The sequence below is a fragment of the Rhea pennata genome, chromosome 20 (assembly GCF_028389875.1).
Source record: "Rhea pennata isolate bPtePen1 chromosome 20, bPtePen1.pri, whole genome shotgun sequence".
Classification (NCBI taxonomy): domain Eukaryota; kingdom Metazoa; phylum Chordata; class Aves; order Rheiformes; family Rheidae; genus Rhea; species Rhea pennata.
The window spans coordinates 3731927-3759493 of NC_084682.1; the positions used below are offsets into that span (position 1 = coordinate 3731927).

The 27567-nt window shown below is 40.7% G+C and overlaps 3 protein-coding genes across 10 annotated transcripts in view; 1 reads left to right on the plus strand and 2 right to left on the minus strand.

Moving 5' to 3' along the window:
- VMP1 (vacuole membrane protein 1) overlaps nt 1-18894 on the minus strand; it is a 68291-nt gene extending 49397 nt beyond the window's left edge. For 3 of the 7 annotated variants that reach the window (XR_009960395.1, XM_062592262.1, XM_062592267.1), the window contains exons 1-7: nt 18858-18894; nt 14430-14557; nt 11414-11478; nt 9724-9825; nt 7288-7423; nt 4733-4823; nt 2388-2498 (exon numbers count right to left, since the gene is read on the minus strand). Coding sequence is in view for 6 of the 7 variants with exons in the window: in XM_062592262.1 (XP_062448246.1) it covers nt 2388-2498; nt 4733-4823; nt 7288-7423; nt 9724-9799 (414 nt within the window). In the remaining variant the exon portion in view is untranslated. Of the gene's footprint in view, nt 1-2387; nt 2499-4732; nt 4824-7287; nt 7424-9723; nt 9826-11413; nt 11479-14429; nt 14558-17414; nt 17663-18200; nt 18340-18857 lie in introns of those variants that run through there. The other 4 variants (XM_062592264.1, XM_062592265.1, XM_062592266.1 and 1 more) reach the window with 4 other exon arrangements.
- Nucleotides 18895-18998: 104 nt separating this feature from the next.
- PTRH2 (peptidyl-tRNA hydrolase 2) lies at nt 18999-20345 on the plus strand. The gene is made up of 2 exons (XM_062592546.1): nt 18999-19088; nt 19688-20345. Exon 2 carries the CDS (start codon nt 19706-19708, stop codon nt 20222-20224), a length of 519 nt encoding a protein of 172 aa, XP_062448530.1. The 5' UTR covers nt 18999-19088; nt 19688-19705; the 3' UTR covers nt 20225-20345.
- A 1820-nt stretch (nt 20346-22165) lies between these two features.
- Nucleotides 22166-27567, minus strand: part of CLTC (clathrin heavy chain) — a 34812-nt gene continuing 29410 nt past the window's right edge. For both annotated transcript variants that reach the window (XM_062592802.1, XM_062592803.1), the window contains 2 exons: nt 24806-24881; nt 22166-23566 (listed from right to left, as the gene is read on the minus strand). In XM_062592802.1, coding sequence (XP_062448786.1) covers nt 23442-23566; nt 24806-24881 — 201 coding nt within the window. In that variant the 3' untranslated portion in view covers nt 22166-23441. The remainder of the gene's footprint in view (nt 23567-24805; nt 24882-27567) is intronic.

The following is a 27567-nucleotide window of genomic DNA, read 5'->3' on the forward strand; positions in this document are numbered from 1 at the left end:
GGAACAAAAGATTACAGTATATAACCTCTTCTCCACTGTAAAGTGAGGCTAAGGGTTTGAATGAACCAAAAATAGAGGCTCATTAAGTATAAACTTCAGTTTGGTCTAGAAGATGATGGGTTCTTTGAGGAAGCCTTTTTGTTAGAAAGGGTGAAGAACCACAAAAACACCTTAACCAGTACTATTAAACTAAGTTTCTTTAAGGCGATGCTCCTTCACGTAATGTTTTGAAGACTGTTCACTTATTGCCTCTCCTACGCACCCACTGAAAATCTTATTGACAATTAAGCCAATAGCGAGGTTATATTTTGTATATATATTAATTTAATGTTAGGTCAGGTAATGACCTAAATATACTAGATTCACACACTGCACAGGAAAAACTTAAATTAATTGTTGTGAAATTGTATTTGTTTCCTATCAAAATAATTTGGAACTATTTAAACATCTGAATTTTTAAATCTAGAGTAAAAGAAAGGTCTGTTCATTCTATTTTTTTTAATACAACAACAACAAAAAAAAAGTGCTGTCTTCTAAAGGTTCTTTGCCTAGATACCATGCCTAGATACATGGTATCTAATTAGAAGAAATCTTAAGTTGGCTCTCACTGGTTGATAGCCTAAGAAAATTTATAAAAAGCAGAACAAGATGAAAATCTGTTATTTAAATGGTTTCCTGCTTGCTGATTTAAATCATGATCAACCAATTTCTGCAGCAAACCTGCCTGCAGTTGCTGGGCTTTCTCTCCCTCTCCCAGTGCCCCTGCACAGCCCATGATCCCATCCTGCCGAATTCTCGCTCCCACCATGGGCTGGCAGAGAGCCCAAACGGAGCTTCTGAGCTTGACTCCACCTGAGGCATCCCTCCACGCTGGCTCGCCTCTCCTGCGAGCTGGGGCTCTGCAGCTCACGACAGATGATTTTGATCCATTTGCCCTACTGCCCAGCCTCTTGCTGTCCCTAAGCTTTTAACAACGTAGTCTCTGCAAGGCAGAAAGATCCGTAGACTGTCAGTGCACTACTGCCTATGCACTACGCACTGTGGACATTAACTCTGAAACCTCCATTTTCAATCTCTTAGACTGAAGCACTATTTTGATCTAAAAGAGTATGTATGCATAATTTTAACATGTTTCTGCTTGGCAATATTTTAAGACTTCCTTCACTGTATCTAATTTAACCCTTGTATGGCAGGTATGCAGAATTAAAAAATGTTATCATGGTGATGCATAATGGTCATCAGAAAAGGGCAAGCAAGAGTCTGTGTGTGTATAGTTACATACTTTAACCTCCCTCCGGCAACCTCACGGCTGAACTGTTTGGTTCATAATCCAAAGATTTTCTAACAAATACCTAACTCTTTTCCTTTGAAAAGTACCTCATCTTTCTATTTTATACTGTGGAAGAAAATTTTGTGTTTTCATAATAAGCATTTGTAAAATTCCTATAGCTAAAGTTTATAGCCAACTTTTTCTTAAATCAGAATGAAGCTGAGTTTTCTTCTTCTGTACTTTCTGCCTCCAAAGGCTTTAGGCAAGAAGCTAAAACAGAGACCTAAGTCCAATGCTACCGTGAACGCAGCCTATAAAGATGTCATTAGATCTAATAGACGTTGCTCTACTGGATGGAAAAACACGAGTTTCTTGTTTCCTGCAGTGCTTTCTGTATTATTGTTAATGATTAAAGCAGTCCAGAAAGTAAACATCTGTAATTGTCCCAAATACAAGATGACATTTGTTGCATAAACTGGTTTTAATTATTTTTGTGGCCATGAAGACTTTTCTTAAATCCAGGACAGTGGTTTCATAAACAAGGAACTAATCCAATGGCCGAAAGCAAAACACACCCAAACATTTCTCTGACTTTCGTAGCTAACAAAGTTGAAATAAACAACATAATACAAATTCAGAACAACATAGAGATTATTTCATCTTTTTAGCCAAACATTTTTCCTTGTTATTTTTTTAAAGCAAAATGAATGCAGACTGAACTTTAAAATAGCTGCCTATTTAAAGGTTTCAGCTAGAGAAAAAAGATCATTTTAAGCTACTAAAAGAAGGAATATGCAGAAAAATTTTGAATGGAAACATGTGAGCCGCACACATTAGAAAATGTTTTATATAAAATAAATGCAAATTTTGACTCACTGTTTCAAACTGAGGATTAACAGCAGGCTTCTATCCACTGCTCAACATAAACATAGGATACAAATTACAAAACAAGGTTGCACAGCATAGAAGAAAACCAGCATTCAGTAGAGCACAGATACATTATACTAAGTATTCTTTTCTTAGTTCAGAAGTACTTAATATTTAGGTCTTACGGAAAACTAAATGCAGGAATTATAACACTCAGTTCAGAAGGACCAGGGGGTAAAAGTTTCCTTACCAAATAGAGCAGAAAAGTGTGAAGACCTGTTCCGAGTCCAACAGAGGACAGAATGCCCAATCCTACCCAGTAGGCACACCAGAAGAACTTTTTCTCCATATACCGCACATACTGAAAAATAGTCACAAAAGAGAAAAATCAAGAAGGATTAAAACTACAAACTAATCTAGATAGTTGCCTGGATTACAATAACCAAAATAGAATCCTCCATAGTTCTATTTGCAATTTATTGCAATTACAGCACAGACATATACGGAAAATAGTGAGAGCGCTTTTAAAACAAAAGCCCACAAGCCTTAGAATTAGCAAGTTTCCAAGGAGACAGAGCAAAAATCCAGGATCAATACTGGGGAACTGAAAATCCAGAGCAAGCATACCAGGTCTGAATAGTGAGCAGCAAGCCCCCGACAGTGTGCCCTGCAGCCCAAGCAGTGAGCAGACAGAGCTCAGGGAACTGCCTGAGCAGATTAGATAAGAGGAATACAATTAGCAGTGCTCTGTTATGCCGTTGAGCCTTTTATCTTGGACCGGTGAGTGACCATCCTAGGTACTTCTGGGAAAAGACTAAAATGTTGGTTGTGCATGGCTATAGGCTGGGGGCACATAAGTAAGGGGATGCAGCAACATCACAGCAAGTTCTGGAGGTAAACAGACTACAGCGTGGTACACTGGAGAAATAGGAAACCACATCTTCCTCATAGCTGCCAGGAGGACAGTCTTCAGAGGATGAACAAGACCATCAACTTGTCTGTAGCACAGCTGCCATTTTATACTATCCATGATACCAACAGCACCAAGGTGAAGTTTCCCAGGCTGAAAGTAGGCTTCAACCTGACAAGGCACCAAAAGGTCCTGAAAATGGATAGCGAAAACAGCAAGCACACGCTTAGCTATTTGAGTGGGGTTTTGGAATAGCGCAGCTCATATTCAAGTGTACGCTGACGGCGCAAAGAGATGCGCAGAGGGGGCTGGCAAGACACGTAAGTAAGGAGCTCTGCAGGAAGGGGAGATAAACCCTTGAGGAACGGAGAGGTACCTGCTGGAGGACACAACCAAGCGCACAGACCGCAGTGCTCCGAGCCGCGGCCGAGCACCGCGGGGTGCGCTCCCCGCCAGCCTCCACCTCTGGGCTTGTTCCCGGGAGGCGCGAGGGAAACTCCGCAGAGGCGCTGCTCTGCCCAGCCCGGGCACAGGGCAACCTTCGCCCCGCACGCTCAAGGGCCGGCTGCCCCAACACCAGCTGGTAAGAGCCATCTGGTGGCAAACGCAAATGCACCAAGCTCTGGCCTTTATCCTGACTTTATCCTTTACCAAGCTACCAACCCACACCAACACAAGGGCAGTTTTTAGGAAGGTTATTTGTCCACCAGGAACAGGACTGGGCCACCAGTTTACCACCTACCAACTTGCTGTGCGTGCAACTGCTTAGGTCTCAAGTAAACAACCGAGCGAGCAAGAATCTGATGAGCTGAAGCAACTCTTTCTGCTGCATTTTGAGACCTGTCCTGCAAAACCAGGACCCTTGTTCGAGAAGCTGCATGATCCTCAGGCAGCCAGTGACATACAGTAACAGAAGGGATCCCAAACTGGGAACCTGCTGGTTGTGGGTTCAGAACAGTAAGATGATGCAGTTGTATACGGAGGTGCTCTGCTGGGTTAATATGGGCAGCCTGCCTCAGGGAAAATTTGAAACTCAAGGAGAAATGGGGAGGGGAAAGGGAAGTGTAGACACTACCATCACCTTGTGTTCTGGCAAGGGCCTTTACTTCTCAAGCGATGCAAAAGCATCGGTCTTTACATAATCCAAAACACAAATAAGCTTTTAAAACAACCACTTGAGGACAATGGAGGGAAAAGAACTATGTCAGAACCAGGATTTGAAGGCAGTAAATATTTTATGTCTGAACAGATGCTCATCCTGCATAGTCAGGAGAGCCTTCCATAATAGAAGAAATGTTTCTTGGGAACCCTGAAGTCCTCTCATGACCCAGTTTAACCTAGTTTTATCTGAAGAGCTTGCATTACTATTAAAGCTCATTAACAACAGATGTGGGGAACTGCAACATTGGAGAGGTACTTCTTCAGGAAAGGATGGGAAGTGGAATATATACAGATGCAACAGAACAGATCAAACCATACACCCAGCTTCACTCATCTCTAAAATGTAGATCATCCATATACAAGAGAAGGGAGTCATAACATGAAAAAAAAATATTCAAAGTGAGCAGGAGCTCAAGTACATATTACAATTTCAGTAGGACCCCATTCAATCCCCAGTACATCTACTTTTAACACAGGGACAAGAAATACTAGTCACTAAGGAAAGTAACTTGAAAACCTCATACCTGTTGATGTGTTCCTTCAACATAATACGTAGCTGTAAGTACTGCAAGCATCAGTAAAAAAGACACCAAGATACTTCGTCGATGCCACAATCTTAAAAAACAAATGGCAATTAGGGTTTTTCATATTTTAGCATGCATTTCAAAGCCACTTAGTTATCCCCATAGACTGGGTCTGGGTGGATATACTCAGTGGCGACAAGGGCAACTATAAAGTTCGCTATTGTGAAAGTACAAACCTCCCAATTAAAAAAAAAATACATAGGGAGGCTTTTTTCTTATGGAAAAATCTATATTTCACTCTCAGGTGAAACCAAAGTTCAGCCACGCATCCCCCCACCCTTTGTTTTTTAAAACAAACAAATAACTGTTGGAAAACAAATACGATCTAAAAGCAAACATTCAGCATCTGCAGCCAACAGTTTCAAATACAGAGCCATCAATGACATCCATGGTTAATGCAAAGTGCAAAGCAGTCACTGGGCAAAGGATGAGCTGTGGGCAGAATGCAGAAGTGCTGATTTCGAACTCTGCGCTCACGGGTAGGGCCTCCGTGACAGTAAGAGGAACAGATCTTGACACTATTTTGGTTCTCTTGATCTGCTGAAATTAGTATTTCCTTTAACAGCTCAAATGCATTTGACAAATTGATAAATAAATTTTAGCTAATTATGAAGGGTTTAGAAACTAATACAGTAAGGGGAGGAAAGTGTTTTCCTGTGTAATTTGAGATCTGATTACTTTTGCACCTGTCTAGTTTTACAAGGTTGCAACAATACTGCATAATGTGTATGTAGCTGTACACAGTTGATTAGAAAATGTATTTATTATTTTCTGGAAAATGCTATTGTACTGTCATCTGATACTATTAAAAGCATTAGCATCATTTTAAAAAGCCAGATAGGAAATAACAAACTATAAACTTCACTTTAATCTATTTAAAAAGATGGAAATAGGTTTAAAAAAAAGATAGAAATATGGGAATGGTAACACAGGAAAACATTCACAGATTTATCAATTAAGCAAGCTGAGAAAAGTCTCTAACCTTCCTGTAAGTATAAAAACATCTGTGCTGCTTATACAAGTACGATAATAATGGGATTTTCAAGTGATTATCACCATTTAAAGCATAATGTAATGAAGTGGAACACAGGAGACTATTACGAGTCAATCTGAGGTCTCATCTTAATAGCTGTTAATATATGGTCATTGTTATTTACAGAAAATACATTGTCGTGCTAGTGCTGCACAACACAGCTGTGCACAGATGACACTTGCATCTTGTAACAGAAACTAATGTCTAGGAAGCCAGGCCACAGTCAGCTTAAAATAACACCTCAAATGTTATTTCTACTGTGTATTTTAGTAAATATTTGAAGGCTTTCAGAAAAACTAGACTAGACTAGAAAAACTAGTAATCAGAGATGGGTAACAAATCTAAGAAAGCAGTTCTATAAGAAACAGTTCCTAATCACAGTCGAAGAACGTAGATTAAAAAAAAAGAAAAAGAAAAAGAAAGTAAGAAAAGGTAGTAGAGGGCACTACATAAGTCTGGTATTTTTCATACAAATTGCTTCAGAAAAAATCAAAATTGAAAAATAGGTATTTCTCTCAACGGATCTTACATGTCAGGAACCTCATATCTAGTGCAGAGGAGTCAAGGAACATAGCCCATTATCACCAATCTCAGCTTGCTTTGCAAGGGAGCGGTCCAGCTGCTGGAATCGCCCATGGTGATATCAGATCTTACCTTTTGACTGTGAAAATGATTGTTAACTCATTCCCAATTGTGGAAGTTTCCTGTTACTGACACAAGCACTGCCATCCAAGGATGACTGCTACTCTTGGCTTTTTCACTTGTTGATTTGCTTTTACTTATATTTGTCTTTTGGCACTCCAAATCCTCCCAAGCCTAGCGCATTAAGAAACAGCTATGCATTTCAGCATGAGTAGGGGATGTTAGGAAATTTGTAAGTAGCAGTTCTAGCTGTAATAAAAGTCAATTGTATCTAGTTTGTAAATAATGCTTAGGGAAAGTGTTTAATAAATCATCTTCCACTATGAAATGGACCATGTAGCTTAGAAGCAAAGTCCTCTCTGCAGTTTCATAAACATGACTGCAAGTTCCACGTACTCCTGAACTCTGCCCTAGCTGAGCTGCTTGAAAATCATTAAGTGACACTAACGCATACATTAGGAGATCAGTACTTAACACTGCAGTAATAAGAACAACATCTCTTGCCTTCAGGATCCCTAAACACTGTCCCATTCTTTGAAATCGGAATATTCAACTCTTCGGAAAGGAAGTTTGCAATTCTTTTCCATCAAGACCATTCTGTATTTAATACTTAGGTAATTTAGGCAGAAGGTCTGGGTACACAGCTGGAAGTATGATATGTTCCAGTAGCCACCTTTAAGGTACAAAAAGAATATGTTTTCTGGCAGAAGAATTTAAAAGTTGTGAATCATCAGGGAAAATGAGATGTCAGAATGATCTACTGAATCACAGTATGGGTTTCCCCAGAATGTTTAGAAGTAGTTAAAGAAATGATCTTTACTTTATGGTCCATTCCTTCAAGTTTATTAGAGTTTCCAGGAAAAAATACTGCAAGGTAACAAGCGGTTGTCTCCAGAGAACAATATTCAACCTCTCTTCTCGGTCCCTTCGTTTCCGTTCACTCAACAAAGAAGAATCTGCAAATGAAAAGCAATAGAAATGTAAAAGCGCACACTGACAGCTCAGATTCCAACCTGCCTCAAAAATACAGCAATATTTGTTTGCTTTGTCAGAAAATTTATGCGAGCTCCCAGTTATCTCTCCTAACCCTAACAAAGCATTTACTCCAAGAGCATCAGAAATCAGAAGTGACCCCCAAGGAAGGAGGTACAGTATCTTTCTCTTCCGCGTAGCTCACAACCATTCAGGAATCTAATTGGGCAAAGGTGCAAGTAGTCTAGCAATGTATTAGTCTTTATGCAATATACTGCTCTATTAGTTATGTATCACGTAATATACCAGGTCAAACATCTCCATTACCCACTGCAGAGACCACACTTATTTTGAACTTCTGAATTTGGTCCTTTTCCAGAACTATTCTTCAGCTTCTCCAATCGAACTAGATTAAATTACATGTGTTCTTTATACACTTAAGTCACAGTGTAACTGGATGATAGCATCTATCCTCCTGGTCTGGATCCTCAGGCTATGTTAAGTCTTGTCACTCTATTCAGTTTCTCCAAAATGAGCCCACCAGACAGGAAGTGCTCCTGCTAGAGGGGCTTGCCACACTCCTTCCCTGGACTGACACTATATATTGCAGTTAAAAGTTACTCAGATAACATAGTTATCTGAGTGACATTTCAGTGTCCAACATGACTGTAAAACCAATAATTGCATGCTACAGTACAAGTCCAGAAGAAAGTTTTTTCTAATAAACATTTGTTATTTTGCATTCATAAGATTAATAAATATCCCCACGCATTTTTGGATGAGAAAAGTTTGTTCAAAGGTCATCAGGCTAATAAATAGTAGTGATTTTTATACTTTTAAAAAAACAAATTCTGAAATAAGAGAAAAGGATGATGAAACAGTTTAAAAAACATTATATATATATAATGACACTAACTCTTGCATTCAAACACATCAAACCTGTTTATTACTTTCTACACAAAGTCAAAATATGTGTATTCTGTTTTGTATAAATATTAATGCTAGCCTTTAAATGTATAAACCTTAAATTCACACGAAGCTGTTGCATTTGAAATCCAAACCCCTATGGTACTGTAATCCAAATGGTTTTACACCAGTTTTTTATTCCAGTAACTGAAACATGCTGTCTTATCAGATGCTAATATTTACACAGAAAGTGCATACCTCATTAGTCATGTGGCCCATTTGATTTCATATTCTTTAGCTATAAGCATCAGTTACTTTAGATGAACTCACAAAAATCCCACAGGAGCAAGTACTGGATAATATCCACATTCCCTCAGAACTACTAACTGATTTAAGACTAGGTAAAAGGCTTTGATTTGTTCCATAAATACACATATCCAGTTCCTCTTAGATTTCTGCCACACTCTTGGCTTCAAAAATTGCTGTTCTCTACCTTTTCTCTTACTAGGTCTAATAAGCCTGCTTCAACATTATTTAAAATATGCAAAGTCATAAAACCCAAAGATCATAAAAGACAATGGTGGAAGACAGCAAACATCTTGAGGGAACATTTGGTTACAAAACTTAATATGGAACTGACATATTCAAAGCTGACGGGAAACAAACATGATTATCATTTTTACACCATACCACACAATACAGACATTCAGTAGCACAAAGCTCTTAATAAAATGTTCTCAGATTATTTTTCATGAACCTTAAATATTAATCTTGGCCTACTTAGAAATACCAGAAAGAAAAGCAGATGTGAGGCAAAAGATGTAGTAGTTAATTGTTCAGTTAGTAATTTATCATAGAAAAAGATAAATTATAGTGAAGCTAAATGTCAACATAAAAGCTAGAAATTGGGAAACTAAAATTGGATTTCTCTGAGAGTAAATTTATTACCAAGTACTTTTATTACCAAGTACTAGCTCTTCAGTGTCAAAAGTGGGGACTGTATAGCCCGACTTCTGAAGCCACATATTTGCCAAACAAGTTCAGCTTTTTAGCTCACAGTCCTGTTGCAGCGCCTACTGATACCCTCAGTCAGCTCTATAGGGTTTGCATGCATGAGCACTGCAGAATAAGAACTCAGAAGAAAGAGAGAATAAGGGAGAAACTAAACAGAAATATACATCTTAAAACTATTCTACAATACATAAACCCTCCAGACTTCAGATTTATAGCTGATTAAAGTTTTCAACATAGGTACAATCTCTCCTTTCGCATTATTCAGGTATAAGCTGAACCAAGAGAAAATCCTTTTTGAGTATTGTGCTGGCTGCTGTATGTTCTGAGCTGACTAGCTGAGAACATTATGTGATTTTCCACCTACCTGTGAAGTTTCCATTGTGCTGTTCTTTGATCATTCCTATGCGTCTCTGGTCACAGTCTGTTCCATTTTCTGCCATTTCATAGATCAATCACGTAAAAGAATCTAACAGGAAAACCAAAACAAAAAGCATAATGTCTCCATTTCTGGTTATCAAGAGTCTCTTTACTCCATACTCCAAGGATACAGACAAACATCCAACAGCTCTCCAAATCCAAATCACAGTTACCCTGCGTTACAACATTAGAAAGGAGAAAGTGATTTAATTCCCACAGTGACAGAGTTTAAAACATTCCCACCTACAAAAATCCTATTTTTCTCAATTCAATGAAAAGACTCTCTTACTTTTAACATCAGAACAAAAGCTTGTTAAACAATCTCTCCTATTAATCAGCCCACTGTTTGGGCTCCAGAAGCAGTACAGCTTCATAGAGGCTTCAGTTCAATCCTGAATGAGAATCATAAGTCTTACTTTTTTTGCTAGAATTTTTATAGCAGTAAAAATTATCCAAAACTGAAGTGTAGCAAAGGCAGCAACTACAGATCCCCTTGCAGCTGGTACATTCTCAACTGGCTCTGCAGTGAAAGATGCAAAGCCAAGTATGACGATCAAATACATAAGGTCTATACTAATCCTAAAATTATAACTAAAGCTATTCTCATACTAAAAAGCATCTATTCTGGCATCTAACCTCCAGATAGTCAGTATGCAAGACATCAAAAATCTCACAACTTTTAAAAAATCCCTCAATATAGTAACTAAGATAGAATGGCATCTCATGTTGTTCAGTCTAACATCTCTAAACCTGAAAAGGAAAATTCTTCAGCTGTCTGCTGGAAAGCTATTTGAGAAATGTACATTCTCGCCACTAGTCTCCCTTTACTAACATTGTTTCAGCCTTAAAAAGCCCAAAAGAACAATTGTAGTTCTCCTTTTTCAGGAGAGGAAAGACAACAAGTGAGAGGGCAGCTTAAAACAGAATGTTGCAAGAGCTTCCCCCTGCCTTTTTTAAAAAAACCCTGAACAGTTGACAATTCTTATGCAATCAAACACAAAGAAAGTAGACAGTCAGATTCCTTGCTTTAAAAATCCTCTCTTGAAGCAAAATATTTTCTGGAATTTTATTTTGGAAGAAGAATCCCCCAAAAATAAAACATCGTATTTGCCTTTTATTTCCCCCTGAAAACAAACTGTGATTTAGAGTTTTTATCAGGCTTCTTCAGGAAAGTAGCACAATATTACAATGATAGGTTTATATAACCTATTCCATCCAATGGCAGAAATTAAAGTTTTAAGGCAAAAATACTTCCCCTTTGCTTTATGTTGTAAATATTGCTTATGAGCCAAGTAGTAGATCAGTTTTGGTAAACAGGAGTAAAATCTTCTATTTAACTCAGGTGACAATCATTTTGTTAGTTTTAAAAAAAAATACTATAAAATTTTGGATATTTGTTTCATATTTCCTGAGTTTCACTAATCAGTTTTAGACAGATATTCTTCTAAACATAAAAAAAAAAAAAAAAAAAACATAAAAAAAAAGAAAAAATGCAGAGAGAAGAGATGAACTCTAAGCAAGGAAGTGAAAGACAAAAATTGCTGCAAAAAGCAACACAGCAGTGTAGGCACAATCTTTCTGCATTACTTGCGATACAGATAACATTGCTAGCTAGAATGTGATTAAAAGGGTTTTACCTAAAACCCAATAGTCAAAAGGCATCAAGGTCTCAGGAAGGAGTCCCTCCTCCAACAACTTTTTCCTGAAATTAAATGAACACAAATATAACTATAGCTAGTTAAACAAACTAGCAGAAACTAATATCTTGCATGTTACAATTTTTGCTCAGTGAAATCGAACTTGTGACCCCAGAAAACCTACACCAAGGAGAAGCAGTATAACAGTCCTTGCAGCAGTTTGCTTCCAAAAAATGCTGAAAGGCTGCATAACCAACCAAAGGATAACAGAGGACTGACCTGCTACAGAAGCAGCTCTGTAGCATCATTCTGCTGCCACTCACCCTCGGGAGTTTGATCCAAACTGCTAGTCACGTACCAGTGGAGCTGTGAAACTCCTTCTCTCTCAGATCAGTTTTGTATCAGCTTGCCACTCTAGAAGTCAGGGGAGTTACACTAGTATTTACTTGAGGATAACAGACCAGTTGCTACAGTGATACAAGGATCAGATGTTTGGCTATCCCTTCGTTTCATCTGGGCAATAAGTCACTAAAGATGGTGGAGTATTTTGTTTCTAGCGACTGCACTTAGTAGTTATATATGATTTATATCTGTATGTGTATGCATATACATATATATATATATATATATATGTGTGTGTGTGTGTGTGTGTGTGCATACATACGCATAACACAAACATAAAATTACACGCACACATTTACACATGCAAAGCTCAAGTTGCAAAGGGTAATATTTAAATTGGATATCCACAGTGAGAAAGCCTGATGCTTACAGAAAGATTCCCTTTTCTTAGAAAGCAAAAGCCATCAGAGCTGTTCTGCACACAGCTACTCTAAAAAAAATAAAAGTCTCAGGGAACTTCAATCACATTTTATAGCCTTAAGTATAACAAACATCCATTTCTGCCTTACGTGGAAGCTACATGTATTGCATTCTTACATTCATCCCTTTTCTTTGTGCAAATTTAGCCCTCAAGAGAAGTGTCAGTTGGTTTGGTCTTTGCATTCAGCCTAACTATGTTGCAAGAAAGTTAATGTAGTACAATACAAACTGCTCTCCAGTTTTTATGCTAAATCCAGGCTGTGAACAGCACTCCCTTCTCCGAGAACTGAATTCTACTTCAATTCACTAAATATCTTACTGGTACATAAAAATCATAAATCTCCAAGGATCTCAGGTGTATTATTAAATACATATTACAGCATTTGCAAGTCCCGCTAACACAGTCAGTTTTACCCTGCCTGCTTGGAAAGGCACTAATCTGGGATTAACTTTGCATAATGCTACCTCAAGTACACAAGCCAATGTTTATAGCAAATCAGACAAATAATCTCCTTGCACACTAGTGTAGGGTGAATACTTTTTTTAAAATGTTCCAAAGTTCATCCACTCTGCACACTCATATTTAAGAATATGCTTGACAAGGAGATTCAGTGCTTATCACATGGCAAGTGTGAAAGGGCTGCAATTCAGAAATTGAATCCTTACTTGTTTCAGAAAGAACTTCTTGGTTTACTAAAGTATGATTAGACTTTAAGCATCTTAGTATAAGAAATGGGAGGATATGCATTGAACAAGCTTAGCTTTCTGCCCTGTTGACCTATTTGAAGCATATCAGAATCACCAGTTTTGTTCTGATGCTTCCACACAAAGATTAATATGTTACTGGAGCAGGAGACTGACCCAAAATGGACAGCTATCCTTGGTTAGCTGAGTCCACGTCCTCAACTCTACTCCTGGTCTGAGAAAGGTCATGAGAGGAAACTGAATTCCAGTTGTCAAACAGACCCACACTTCTTATGAACACACAAAAAAAACCACTCAGTCCATACCTAAAAAGAAAATTTCCTAGCACACTGTGTACCAGCAAACATAACTACTTACAATAAAAGAACAAGGAAAAGAACTTTGTTATTTTTCATATCAGAGTCGCTTAGATCACTTGCTAGAGCTGCGCTCACACAAGAACTTCTTTGTAAGGCTGAACAAATAGCCTACAAAACACTATTCAGATTAGTGCAATCCATAACATTAAGCATAAAGAGACAATTATTGCTACTCAAAATGTAAACTGGCCAACAAAAAGGCCTATCATAACTGTGGCTGGCACTTCACAGCTTAAGCAAAATAAACTATAACAAGCTATTAGACCATCAGAACATAAAATTCAGCACTGCAATTTCTGTAGTCTGTACTAGGAAAAAAGGATAAAAAGTCTTTCCTTTCTGAGGTGTGAGGGGTTGAGGGGGAAGGCTGCTGAAGCACCTTGTATTGGCACTTACCTAAAGTGAACCAGCTTTATGACAACGCTGTTGGGTGCTTGCACTCTTATCAAGGGAGCAGAGTGTGGGTGCATGTTCTGTACTAAGGATTTTTTTGAGGAGTCTTTTCCATTGTGCTGGAATACCAAGGAAGCCGTTAAACTACTTTAAGGATCTCAGTGCTTTCCCAGACATTGTTAGAATCGCTGATTCTCATCACTGCTTACCCCAAACAGCCCCTGGAACCCAGACTCCCAGCTTCATAGTCACCCAGCTCAGAGAACCAACAGCTGGGCAGACTTAGCTTAGCCCAGTTTGTTGATGTTATCTCTCAGATACCTTGACAAAAGATCAAAGATGCTGTATTGGCATTTCTCACATTTTAACCACATGCTCAAACCCTGTCCAGATCCTGCGGCTTCCTTCTCCTCAGCTTTTCTGATAGTGCCATTCCTTCCTTTCCCTGCTCATCACTGTTCTTCATTTACAATAAAGACAGCAAAAGACTAAAAGTTAGGTTTTCACAGGTGTTTAAGCGATGCCACTGAACTAGAGAGCTTTACACATCTGTGATACGGTTTCGTTATGGATATCAAACACCCTACAGAGACAAAAATTTACACAGGGAATGAATTGCCAGCTTCTTGGCAAAGTAAGAGTTTTGAGAGCACTTTCCTTCAAAAGTCAAAGATCTTAGGTATACGAAAATGTTTAGGTAAAGGACAAAATCAGTCTTAAAGTAAAACATTACATACCCTTTCAGCTCCGTACTGCTGTTTCACTCTTCGCTCTTCTGTATTTGAAGCCAATGGAACAGACAACTATATCCTCAGCTCTGTAGGCATTCAAGACCAAAGTAACTGCTCTTCCAGACCTCCTGTCCCTACGGAGTAAGATAATACTGTTCATCACATGACACAAAACTGACACAGACCCTAACGTGAAGGTTAATAACTTTCTTAAAAGCCACAGAAAATATAAAAAGTAACTGCTTGGTTTTTTCCAGTTCTTTAACACTCATGGGAGGCATTCAATTAAAATAAATTAGGACAACTGAAAGATGTTCAAAATCTCCATAGATATAATCTATAACGGGCAACTTTGACATAAGCACACTTATTCCCATACTAAAAATGTTTTCCTAACTAAAATAGTTTAATCCCTCAGAGGAAAGGTCAAGTAACTTAGTTAAAGACCCTTGGCTTCCATTTTGTGGGTTATGCCTCAGTACACCAGACCTATTTTCCAATTCCTAGCCTGATACAGTTTCAAAACAGTCATTCTACAATTTAGAGTTAAAACGTCTGTTTTTCCTAAAAGACCTTGGGACACCCTTTCAGAAAGGATGATTTAATGTTGTTGTCACACTAGCTTCAGGGAAGCTGTGCATTTTTCTTTTGAGGTTATTAAAAATTCTGATCCTGCCATTAAAGCCATATATATCAAACTGTTCTCTCTAGTGGATTCTCTCAGGTGACACATGAATGTTGATAGTTGTCCCTCCAGCACTCAAATCAGGGGCTATGAGAGCACAGCGGAGTCAGTACACAATATATGGATAAAACATATAGAAGATGATAGGGAATACAATGTTCAGGGTGTGCAGACCTTTGTGGTGCTCTCTTGCTGAAACTTCCAAAAGAAAAAGGTTTACATAGAAGACAGGAAATTAAAATAACTGGGACTATGAATACTGTGGCATATCATGCCTCAATGCAGGTCACAGATCAATTTTGCAACAATCCTGGGATGCAGATCACAGAACGAGACTGCTCCTCTGTTGACTGTGACAATACTCAGCAGGCTGCTGAGAAAACCATTTCCAGATTGTCACGGAGGGTGACATACGCTTTTGAGAGGGTGACCTGAGGAGATGTCCTCAGCGTTACTTCTGTGCTGCTACACTTGCTTCAACACAACTATATCCAGACAGATTTTAAATTAGAATTGCCACAAACTCCTTTGGTACTTCATGTCCTCTCTCTCAAACAGGGATTCAGCGACAAGTACTCACGCACAGCACTGGCGACTGCCACAATAAGGTGCCTCTTGGCGAGGGCATGTCATGTATGTGCAAGAAATTCTCTCACCAAGACTGATGACTCAAAGACAGATATGAGCAGAGAGAAGGGCTTTGGAGAAAGGTGCAACACAACATAGGAAAAAGAACATAACTTAATATTCAGGTGACTAAACAGACATGCTAACCTTCACATCTCAGTTTCAGAGGGCTATACTGCAATTCATGTGCATGCCACCTGTCAAGATTAGTTTTATCCTACAGCCCTCAGAATTCATTATGGATTCAGAAGGTGGAAGTCAAGCTCACCACCATCAGCTTCCCTGTGCTTCCAAAAGACACAGAGGAAAGAAATGTCACAGAAATTGTTTCAGAAAACGTAATGGAATCCACTAGCCAGGTAAAAATGTAACTAGAAATGAACCAAGAATTAGCAAAAGAGTATAATCATAGCCTTAAGGACCACCACCTCTGACTCCTCCAGCAGTTGGGAAAGAGAGCAGATTTGGTAAGAACTTTGGCTCTACCCTATCTTTCTCAGTGCTGGAAGACAGTTTCTCCACAGAAAGATGCTTAAGCCTGCCCAGTTGTTAAAGCCAGAATGCTACTTGCTTAAGAGGAGCTACTTATGAGGTACAGTGTAAACAAAAAGGCAATGAACAGGAGAGCCTAACAGATCCCACAGAAAACAGGAGCGAAAACATTCTCATGCTGCCACTTGAGACTTTTTATCTCCTCTTCAGAGATGTTACCAGTCTCTAAGTTCAACCAATTCAGGTTATACCATGACAGCACAGAGCCACCTTAGCTCTTCAATGAGAATACCCTGTCCCTACAAGGTGAATCGCAGAGACAAAGTTAGAATCTCGTAGAAGAGAAGAACAGTCTTTCAACAAGTCTGAAATACGCCAAACAACTGCCTGCCTCACAAACAACATCATACTGTCTCTTGGCTCCACCTGGTCAGTGCAACACCAGACCAGCAAGGTATTGCCCCATGACTGTGGTTCCAACCTGCTAGAGCAGTACAAAAAGTTAAGTGTTGCAAGAGCTTCAAGGCTGTGCCCTTCGTTCTTGCAGAATAGCAAAGTCCAGCCAGCTAACATTTCTCCATGGGTAACAGAAGTTAAAGTTCTAACTTCCAGATAATAATTTGTTTCTTGTCATAATTATACCAGAAGAAGAGTGACCTAGCTCTACTACACACCAGAACTCTGTCAAGATGAGAACAACAAGCCAATTCAAAATCCTTAACTCCCAAATGATAGGAGAAAATGTGCACTTACATTCCTGGTGGATAAAAAAGAAATTCGTGAACCCTTAGCGACAGACTAGAATAGCTAAGTTACTGAGTGTTTAAGCAAAATCAAATGGAGAGCTCTCCACTAATGCTGTCTATTAAGAAGCTGAAAACAACCCAAATCTGTTGGTTAGGAACAGTATACTGAGGTTCCACCACACACCAATAAATTTGTTAAAACAAAAAAAAAAAAAAAAAAAAAGCAGCTGACAATACATTTTTCCCTCAATACTCATTAAGAAATGCAAGTAGATCTCTAAATATGCATTAATTACACAGAACATTCTAGTGAGAGGCATTCTCAAATTGTAATTAGAAATAGTTACAACAAATTCAGAAGATACAACCACAGGGGAAGAAAAAGCTTTAAAGTAGAAACAGTACAGCTCAGAAGCCAATGCTTGCTTCCAGTATACTCACCTTTCTCATTGCTGCCTCACACTTACAAGTGAGGAACTCCCCTTCTATCCTTTCCCACAAAAATTACAAGTATCATTGACTTCAGCTGCTAACTAGGACAAGAAGCTTAGCTCAGTTGAATAAGCGGTGCTCATCTGCCATTGCACAACTAGAAGCATGTTTTTTCAAGCTCATCTAAAAACAAGAGATGAAGCAATCTTCGCAACTGTCACTTATGACTAATGAGGAGCAGCAGAGTCCATCCCATGCTGCAGAAACAATAGATGGAAAGAAAGAGGAGTCATGTTATGTAGCCTTTTAAAGGGTAAATTAATGCATTAAAAAAGAGTTTGTATTTCCTACGTTATCAGAAAATAAGATGCTACATAGTGAGAGCCTATTTGACAAGAAGTGGTGTTAAACAACCTGAGGTAAGCAGAAGTCCTAACAGCAAAACAGACCCAAAAACCACAGCTCCAACAAAGTGAGTATGCTTCAAGGTAGAAAAGAGTAATGTCACACCCCCCTCGCCTCAAAGTGCACAACCAATACTATTAATGATAACTAAACCAGGTTACCCACTTGTTGGGTAAGCATCGTCGCATATGGGAGAGAAAACAAGGACAGGAGAGAACCCTGAAGCTTTACATGTGTACTTCGAAGTGGATAACCTGCATTCACTGCATTTTGTAGACAAGCTGCCACTGTCAAACAATTTCTTATCCCTTCCCTCAACTGACCTAAATGACCTATCAAATACCCAAGCAGCAAAACTGAAACAAGACAAGAGTCTTGCTGCTGTATTACCTTCTGTAATCACTAAATGACACTGGCCAGAAGATTAAGAAGACACACAAGCAAATCGAGATGTTTAACTTCAATTAACAGCAGCAGGACGCTAAGCATCTGCCTGGATTTGGGCCTAACCACAAGAGCCCGTAAGAGGAGCCACAAGCAGCTAGGCGCTGGGATCACGGGCGTGCTGCAGGGGACGCAGACGCGGTCCAGCGAGGGGAGCAAGCACCGCTCTACGGGCGGAGCAGGCAGCGGCCGCAGGCACCGCACCCGCGGCAGCCAGGAGGATTCGTTTCTCCCTGTGTCATCAGCCACGGTCCCCCAGGCCGGAGCGGGGCAGTTCCCTCTCCCACGGCTTCCAGGGGGGGATGAACAGGGAGCAACGCAGCGGCGGCCCCGTCGAGCCCCCCACGGCCGCGGCCGCCTCCGGGGACCCTCCACACGCAGCGCCCCCCCCCCGGCCCGGCCCGGCCCGGCCCGTCACCATGGAGACGGAGGGGGGGGCGCTACCGGACCCCTGGCTCGGGCTTGGGGGCAGCGGGTGCGGAGAGCCGCGGCGGCGGCGGCGGCGGCTGAGGGGGCGGCGGGCGCTGCCCGCCCGCCCGCGGCAGAGGCCCCCGCACCGCCCCGCCCGGCCCGGCCCGGCCCGGCCCGCGGCGCCGCACTCACCGCGCTCCGCTCCAGCAGCTCCCGCTGGGCCCGGGCCAACCCGGAAGTGGGGGCGGGGAGATCCCACCCGCCGGCAAGCGTCACTTCCTACGCGCCTACCCCCACGGAAGCCGTTTCCCTCTCCTCACGCGCGCGTGTGTGGGTGATGTCATCACCGGGCGACGGATGCCGGGCAGGGCGGGCGGTGTCGGCGCCAGCGGAGCAGCAACGGCCTGAGCGGCGCGAGCGCAGGTATCGGGGGGGGGGGAGGGCCAGGGGCCTCCGGGCCCCGGGGGGGCGGTCAGGGGTCCCTGAGGCCCCGGGGGGGGCGGTCAGGGCCCCCCTGGGGCTCCGGCGGGGGAGGTCGGGGGCCTCGGCGGCTCCTCAAGGCCCCGGGGGCGGCCCCGGCACCTGGCGGGGGGTGTGTGTGTGTGGGGGGGGGGGGATTGCGTCGCAGGCACGAGCGCTGATTTGGGGCATTGACTTTAAAAATCTGTTTCGCTGCTTCTCTCGCTGGTCTGAGCGGCACTTTAAGCATGTTTTTTTGTTGTTGTTGTTTTTAGTTCTACTCGTAATTGCTAAGTAGCAGCATCGCTGATAGGATGATGCATCACCACCACTGGTGTTTTTGTGGGTATAAATTAAATCTGTCAGCGTGAGAGCTGGAAAGGGCCTCCTGTACCAAAGATGTGACTGAGCATCCTTTCTCAATGCATGAAACTAGAGTAGCCCTTTTTAATAATTATTTTCTTGTTTATAAAATAACCAGATGCTCTTAAAACTTCAGGCCTCAGAATCTCACTTTCAGAAGTTGAAAAACTCTTTGTCCCTCCCCACCCCTCCTCTTTCAGTCTCCAAAATCCATCACTATGGATTATCTCTCCAAGCCCGGCCTCCTCAGTGTCATTGCTGGAGTTGCATGTGGAGTGTGCCTGGGATGGGGCATTCGTGGGAAACTTCTAAAACACCCTAGAGCCGGAATGACTGCAGCCCCAAACGAGCTGGGGAGCGAAGCTAACATCATGGGGGAGTCTGGGGAGTTCAAGATGGTGCTGATTGTCCGTAACGATTTGAAGATGGGGAAGGGTAAAGTAGCTGCACAGTGTTCCCATGCTGCTGTTTCTGCCTACAAGCAAGTTCAAAGAAGAAATCCTGAACTCCTTAAACAATGGGAGTACTGCGGACAACCTAAGGTGGTGCTCAAGGCTCCCGATGAAGAGACTCTCATCCAGCTCCTTGCTGACGCTAAACAGCTAGGACTGACTGTGAGTTTAATCCAAGATGCAGGTCGTACTCAAATAGCACCAGGCTCCCGGACAGTCCTTGGTATTGGACCAGGACCGGCTGATATAATAGATAAAGTATCTGGTCATCTAAAACTCTTCTAAACCAGGGACCAAAGAAATGTGAATGTAACAGTATACACGAGTACCAAAAGAATAAAATCCAAGTTTGCATTTTTTTCCAGATGTTCTCTCAGTATAAATAAAGCATGCCTTTTGAGTAAAACCACTTGTTATAAAAGATAAGTTTGCAAAGTTTAATATTATGCCATTCATAAGTTTCTCTGGCTTTTATATTGCTTTCTGAAGTGGGAAAGAAAATGCTAGATCTGAAGTTCAGAAAAGCAGAACTGGCAGGATGTTACTAACTGTACTAAAAAGGAATCTGATATTTTTGTATCGTGTAATTAAAGATCTTGCACTGTCTAGTTTACTGGCCTAATAGAAACATTAGGGGAGTGTAAGTGACTCTCTCATGAGCTAATAACGACATGCTCTCCCTGTCATTATTGTCCTCACTGCCTTGCATGAGGATTTTTTTTTTTTTGAAGAGATTCCTTCTTTAAGCCAGAAGAGGTTAGCTGCTAAAGCAGTTACGAATTGTGGCATAAAATGGGGACAGATGGAGCTAACTTACTATCTACATAAACAATTGCTAATATGGCAACTGATGCAACAGCATGTAACCAGTATGAAATGGAACCAGTTTAACTACAGTTGTAGCCTGGGATAAAGAACCAGTAAACAGTTCTCAAGGGAAGGTGTAAGCCATGCCCCCTTCCAGATGTGTTTATGTAGCTACTGTATTTGCAGAAATTTCCAAGCAGGTCAGTGTTACCATTTAGATAATGGTATAGGGAGTTACCCATATGTATCAACAGCTTGTCATGTAGGAACCAACTTGCATTCTGTTCTACTTTCGTCCTTTGGACTTCAAAGAAACACTCAAACAGAGAAGTTATTGGATAGAGTTCAGCTCACTGATATACAGTCAGTGCTGGTTAGGGACTTGTTTTCTGATGGGTAGATGCTATACTTGTAGCTCCACTTTAGCTCTGCTACTGTAAGAGGCAAGTTACACCTGTGTGTCTAATTGGATAGGGTTTCTATTACTAATATAGTTTTGTAATAAAAACATTTAAATTTAAATTTCTTTTTAAAGAATTCTGCTGTTGAAGTCACTCGCTTCACAGCCTCTCAGCCAAGTCTTCCTTTTGTCTTCTCTTACAACGTAACACGTAGTTGCGTTCCCATGAACTAAGAATTCCCTTAAAGCTTTATCAGCCAAACACACAGACCCAGACTGAATACTGGGAAGTGTTGAAATGCAACCATTTTACACACAAAGAATAGAGAGGGAATTATTACATTGCATCTCTTATTTAGACTTAAGGTTTTATGAAGACTGACACTAATCCCTGCCGGCTTTTGTTCTAGCTCACTCCTGGAAAAAAAAAAAAAAAAGAGAGATTGCAAGTGTTTTACCAGTGTAATTGAATTATTGGCCAGTCTCCATAGAGATTAAAGGAGGGAAAAAACAGTATTAGTATGCTGCAGTCACCCAGACAGATGGGCAGGGTGGTTTGGCCTCATGTATACAGAGGAAAGAAAAATAGCCCTTGGTGCCCCTGCCACAGGTCAGAAGTCTTTCCTCAAGGAGGGCCATCATCTGCAGAGATCTTGATCACTTAAGATCACACCTAGCCCTCTTCCCTGTCAGCTACAGGAGGGTCCAAGTCCACTGAGGACAAAGCCTCAGAGAGCATTTGGTGCTTCCAGCTCTAGGTACTACAGCTCATTTAGGAAAAGCAACCCTAGACAGAGCCTGTGGCAGGTCAGGCCCCCAGCCACCATTATACGTTGAATGGCTGCAGTGCTCCACTGACAGGATCACGTAACGCGAGTGCGGAGCCCCCCATGAGCGAGCAGAAAGGGGATTTGGCTGCAAAGCTGGAACCTGGCAGTGAAGATGGCTCCTGTAACCATTACCAATACAGACAGTCCTGCAGTATTTGTTACGCTCAAATATGACAGTATTCATAGACAAACATTTAAGTCAATTTTATTTGAAGCTAAATATATTTAAGGCAACTTACACACCTAGAACATGATCTCAATTTAACTGACACACCCTACTACAATCCTAATTTATCATCTGGTCATAGATGCTGATGCTGTAGTTGACCACAATGCAGTCAACTATTGAAAAGTGCTATTTTCTCCTGTCTGGCATAATCTTTCTATAGAAAAAGCATTACATATTTTCCTTGAACTGTTCCCTCAGTGCAGGACACTGCTGTTCTCCATTTCTGCTGTTCTAATGGCCCCTCATCCCCTTGAATATATACACTTGGATGCCTCATACTACTAACATTGTAATACTTGGTTTAAGTTGGAGGGTCCTTTTTGAAGACAGTAAAGTGAAGCTACCACTATGCAGCATGTCCACAGTCCAGTAATTTATTTTTAAATTGCGTAATTTCAAATTGCACAAACAAAACTGAACAGCAATATGCTTGAATTCTCTCTTCTGTACACTCAAAACAGTGATCTAAAACACCACAATATCCAACATACACAAACCTCAGGGCAGGGTTAGTAAATACACAGATTGGAATCATGGTGCTCTGTTCCTGAATGGAATGTCCCACAAAAGCACAGGATACAGCACAACATAAGGTCATCTGTTACATATGGAGTGAGCAAAAAGACACTAGCATTTTCTATATGCATAACTGGAGAAACCTGCATAGGTTAAGGAAAGACTTTACTCATTTGAAGTCAGGCAAGGTTGTCTGTACGCATTTTAAATTTAGAGCTATGCAATCCAACCAGGGGAGGATATGCTGATTAGTGTTGTCTCTTGTCAGCAGTCTTGCGAGGTCAAATACAAGTATCTTCGCTTTAGCTTTCTCCGAATATACAGTGAGACTTAAATGCATTTAGAATAGACAGTATATACTGTAAGCTGCTCACATACAATGAACTTAAGATTCAGTATTAGAGTTTAACACTAGAGAGTGCAAATCAGAATCTTCACAATAGACTTAATGGTAATAAGCAGTCCTGCAAAAGCCCACTTGAACAAAGTTGTTTAAACTATTCCCCTTTTAAAGTAAAGTCTAAATGACATGGAATGTGAAAAAGATTTAACATAAGTGATTCAAATAGTTTGCGCTAGAAAAAACAGTCCTTCATGAAATAAAGGTTACAAGAACACGAGGCAGAACTCTTGCTTTTCCCTGTTATGAGTTAAAGCGGGGAGGGACGGTGGAGTTTCAGTAAGAAAATATGCTAGCTCCAGACTGACTCGTGCTGCACCTTACATGCTGTACCCAAAGCCAGGCTGAGGTTGCCCGTAGGGAGGTGCAGTATAGCCATAGCCAAAAGGTGCTTGTGGAGGAACTGCAACACTGGGTCCTGCTGTCAACATTAGTTGTGGCTGACCTGGAAGACAGAACAGTTCCATCTTTATTCTCAGGTACCAAGAATTCAGTCAGCAGAATTCCTATACCTTCTCTATAGGCATTTGTACATTTAACAATTACTCCCTTCTGACCTGGCTTAGGGTCGTTAGCAGTCAGGATGAGCATTTTCCAGAAGATAAGACCTCAAAAGCAAGATGTATGGCTTCAGACAGTATGCTATGAAGTATACAGACACCTTTAAACTATGGGCAAGTAGTTTAATTTCTTAGAATGTTGAGGAGGAGAAAGAAGGAAAAAGCTTCCTTTTCCTCAGGCACTGGGCTTGCTCAGTCCCAGAATCAGTTTGGTTTTTGATTAGCATTTCCTATTCCAATTAGGTTAGTGACTCAGCATGGTTTAAGGCCAGAGTCCTGTGTTACAGTGTGCCTTATGCAGACTGACTCCAGCCCTAAAGCACAAAAACATTCTAAAGCATTCTCATAACCCACATTTGCTACAATGGAACAGTTCATTCTGGAGAATTAAGTCTTTGGCAAATACCAGATTTTCAGCTATTTATGATACTTCAATAAAACAGTCTAAATAGTTTGCATAGCATGTTAGCTCAAAACACGGTATCCAGACTAGTTCTTTCAGTCTTGTAATTACAATTCAAGCATATTAAGTACAAAAAAAGACAGCTGTCACCTATGAGACTTTTGCTTTGGAGACTGCATAGATGTGATTACTTATCAGAATATTCAGAGTCGGACCTCAAAATCACCATGCTCACTAGCTTTATGGATGAATTCCACAATTACTGTGCTGTTTTGGGGGTGTGGTGACTAGAGAGACACCTGTGTACACTGTAGACTTCTTTACCACTGGATGCAAGTCATATTTGTAACTTTTTTGCTAGAATTAAGAGAATAAGCTAGATATGAAAGAAGCACCTAGGATGGAAGTGATGTATATGGAACAAGATCCAAATATATACTTCCAGTAAGTCTAGAATGGTACAGCTCCTGTACTCCTTTCTTTTAGGAAGGTTTTCTTTAGTGCACTAGGGCAGTCTTAAAACCTGTAGTTCATATCCAACATTAACAGAAGGATCAGAACTGTGCTTTACTTAGTATTTTACAGTATATTCCCTTAAGATTTGATTTCATATGAAGATAGTTCCTATTCCCAGGGGACCTTCTTGGACAAAAAGATGTAAACCAAAATGTCTCCATACAAGCTAAGCGTGTTTCTGACAACACATGAACTAAGATATTACCATAAACAATAGGTTGCGTTTCTGTAGCTTGCTCCTCTTCCTTTCTCAAAGACTCTGACGCATCCAGTTTATCCACCTGGAAGTGAGACCAACAGTTAAGACAACTCTTCTTAAAAAAAGAGAGAGATACCCTTATTCATGGCAGAGAAGTGGAAAAGCCTTAGTGGTATATTAACACCCATACAGAAAAAGGAGACCATTTACAAGTTAAGATCAATTCAAGTAGCAGTGTTGATACTGGTGCAGTCAAGATTGTCCATTTCCTGAAAAGAAATCCCTGATCAAGGGATTTGTGGAGCATCTTTGAAAGCTCACTCCAGGCTGAAGTTTTTTGAAGATCCCATACTTTGACACCAGTAAGCTCATCATTTCATCAGAATCACTGTTACTCCAACTGCTTCAAACCAACAGTTTTAAGATATGAACTCAAATTGCAGCCCAGATTTCAGTCAGTTGGAGACCTTTGGTTTTGGAGCAATTCCCAAGATAATGTCCAGACCTGGAGAAGTTTCCTTGAATAGAACATTGAGGCAGAGTAATCAGAAGTTGGTATTTGTACACAGCAGACTGCAATAGCATCTGACATGTCACTTGAGCCTCAAGATTTCACTTTCCAAACCCATTCACTCATGCAATTTCAGTTCAGATGCAGAGAATGCATGTGTATAAGACTTGCTTTTTTCTCTCCCCACACTCTAGAACTGTGTGGCAGTCAGCCTAAACCCACAAAAACTCAACCTCTCAAGTCTAATACACAGTAACAGGACATGACTAACCATCTTCACTCTGCTGCACAGCAAATGCAATTTTGCTTTTATAGCCCACCCCTACAGAAAGGTAAGAGAAGAAACTTGTTTTGCAGTGTAGTATCATCACTAAAACAGATCCATGGAAACTCAGCATTTCAGGGCCGGTCTCAGACTGTAAAACTAAATCACAAAGATTAGGTATTGGTATTTTACCCGGGATGTAAGATTTAGTATAAAGTCAGAGACAATCTTGCCAATTACTTTGTAAGACAGTAAGACAACTCACAAACCAGATTAGTCTTTGATGTCATTTGTGCCCTTTATAAAGTAAGTTTGAAGGCAGATTTCCTGTACTTACACAGGGTCAGCATTACTTATCCAACTATACCAACCTCCATGAGTTGAGCAGTTTTCAACCTAACTATGCTACATTAGCACTGCCTGACTGCCTGCAGATATTTGCTAACAGCTTTCCTTCATTTAGTTGTGAGTTAAATGATTAGTTCCATACACCTGAAAATTTGTAACCTCGAATAGAGGCATAAATCCAGGAAGTGGCACAAGTCCTGAGCTTTAGGAGTTCATTCATTTTCTTGATTTTAAGGGCAAGTCTTTGAGCTGCCTCACACCAGTGTCTGGCTTGCTGCTGTCAAAATTCACAGGACTATATGCCAGTGCTTTAAAGACTCATTTTTAGACACTGTGCTGAGAACTGCACTTTACCTCAAATGACACATTGAACACTGAAGTACAAGTTTAGAGATGCAGATCCAAGGAGAAGTGGCAGAGTTTGCTAGTAAGCAAAGGCATTTTGTTTACACACATCTGGAAAGCCTCCAGCCCAGGACACTTAATGCATTTCTGACCCAGTTTTGATGCCTCCCCTCAGAGCTACATGAATATTTACAAACTTGAGCTTGTTACTGTAACCAGTCTGCAGAATGGTTCTTACACCAGCTTCAGTACCCTACACACTTGTAGCAAGATTGTTTTAAAGGCTTTTCCACAGGGACTGCAATAAGCTGCAGAGGAAAAAGTAACATGCATTCAATGTTATTGTGTTATGTGTGCATGAAAAAGAGGCAAAAGTACTGAAGCAAGAGTGAGGTCTGAAGATGACTGCCATACAGGCTCCCCCCGAAAAACCACACGCAGCCCACAGCAATGCCTCATAGCTTAAGGAATAGTGGGATGTAATTGCAATGACTGCTACACATGCGTAGTTTATGCAAACACTGCAGTTCAATTACCTTTTTTCACACACACGCTTTCTTACTGCCTCACTAGCTGCTGAAGGACCTTACACTATGCATTTTAATCAGGTTAGCCTTGAGTTCTAGTGGTGTATTTACAGACATCTTGTCACCAAGAGGCAGTTTGCATTTAGTCCATCTTGAAGCCATGTGTCAGTTTGTTAGCCCTTTGCTCTACCACATTAATGGAAAACTTACACTAGGGCTGATCTCTGTTCTAACAAGAATTGAGATGGTATTTATACAGAAACAGATGGACAGAAGCCTTAGAAATTGCCCTTCGGAAGGTCAAAATTGCATAGCAAAAGGCAGGTATCAGAGTAGCCTCAGCAAAGCAATAAGCATCACCACTTTATTTTTTTTTTTTTAAGTAGCAGCAAGAGAAGTTTAATGAAGCTGAAGAGCTTGGAAGGCAGTCTTTTTTTTGCACAACTACAAGAAATTTACTACAGGGAAGAATACCACAGACATGGTCTAATAGCTGAAGTTTTAAGTTACTATGTGAACTAGAGCTCCACGTTGAATAGACTAGCACCATAAGAACTAGACACCTGAACGAGGAAGAGTCTCTTCTGAAGCAGCTAGTAGCTATACTGCCTACAGTCAGCACACATTAGTAACGGTCAAGGGATCAGAAACTGGATCACAGTCCTTACACTAGCAAACGCCATATTGATTTATGGTTCAGAAAGTGATCTAAGACATAGTTATTCCTTATTACAGGAGATTGTTCCAGTCAAATTGGCTGTCAAATAGTAGC

Excerpts from the sequence above, each read along its gene's own strand:
- PTRH2 (XM_062592546.1), top strand. The coding sequence starts at position 19,706 with ATGGATTATCTCTCCAAGCCCGGCCTCCTCAGTGTCATTGCTGGAGTT.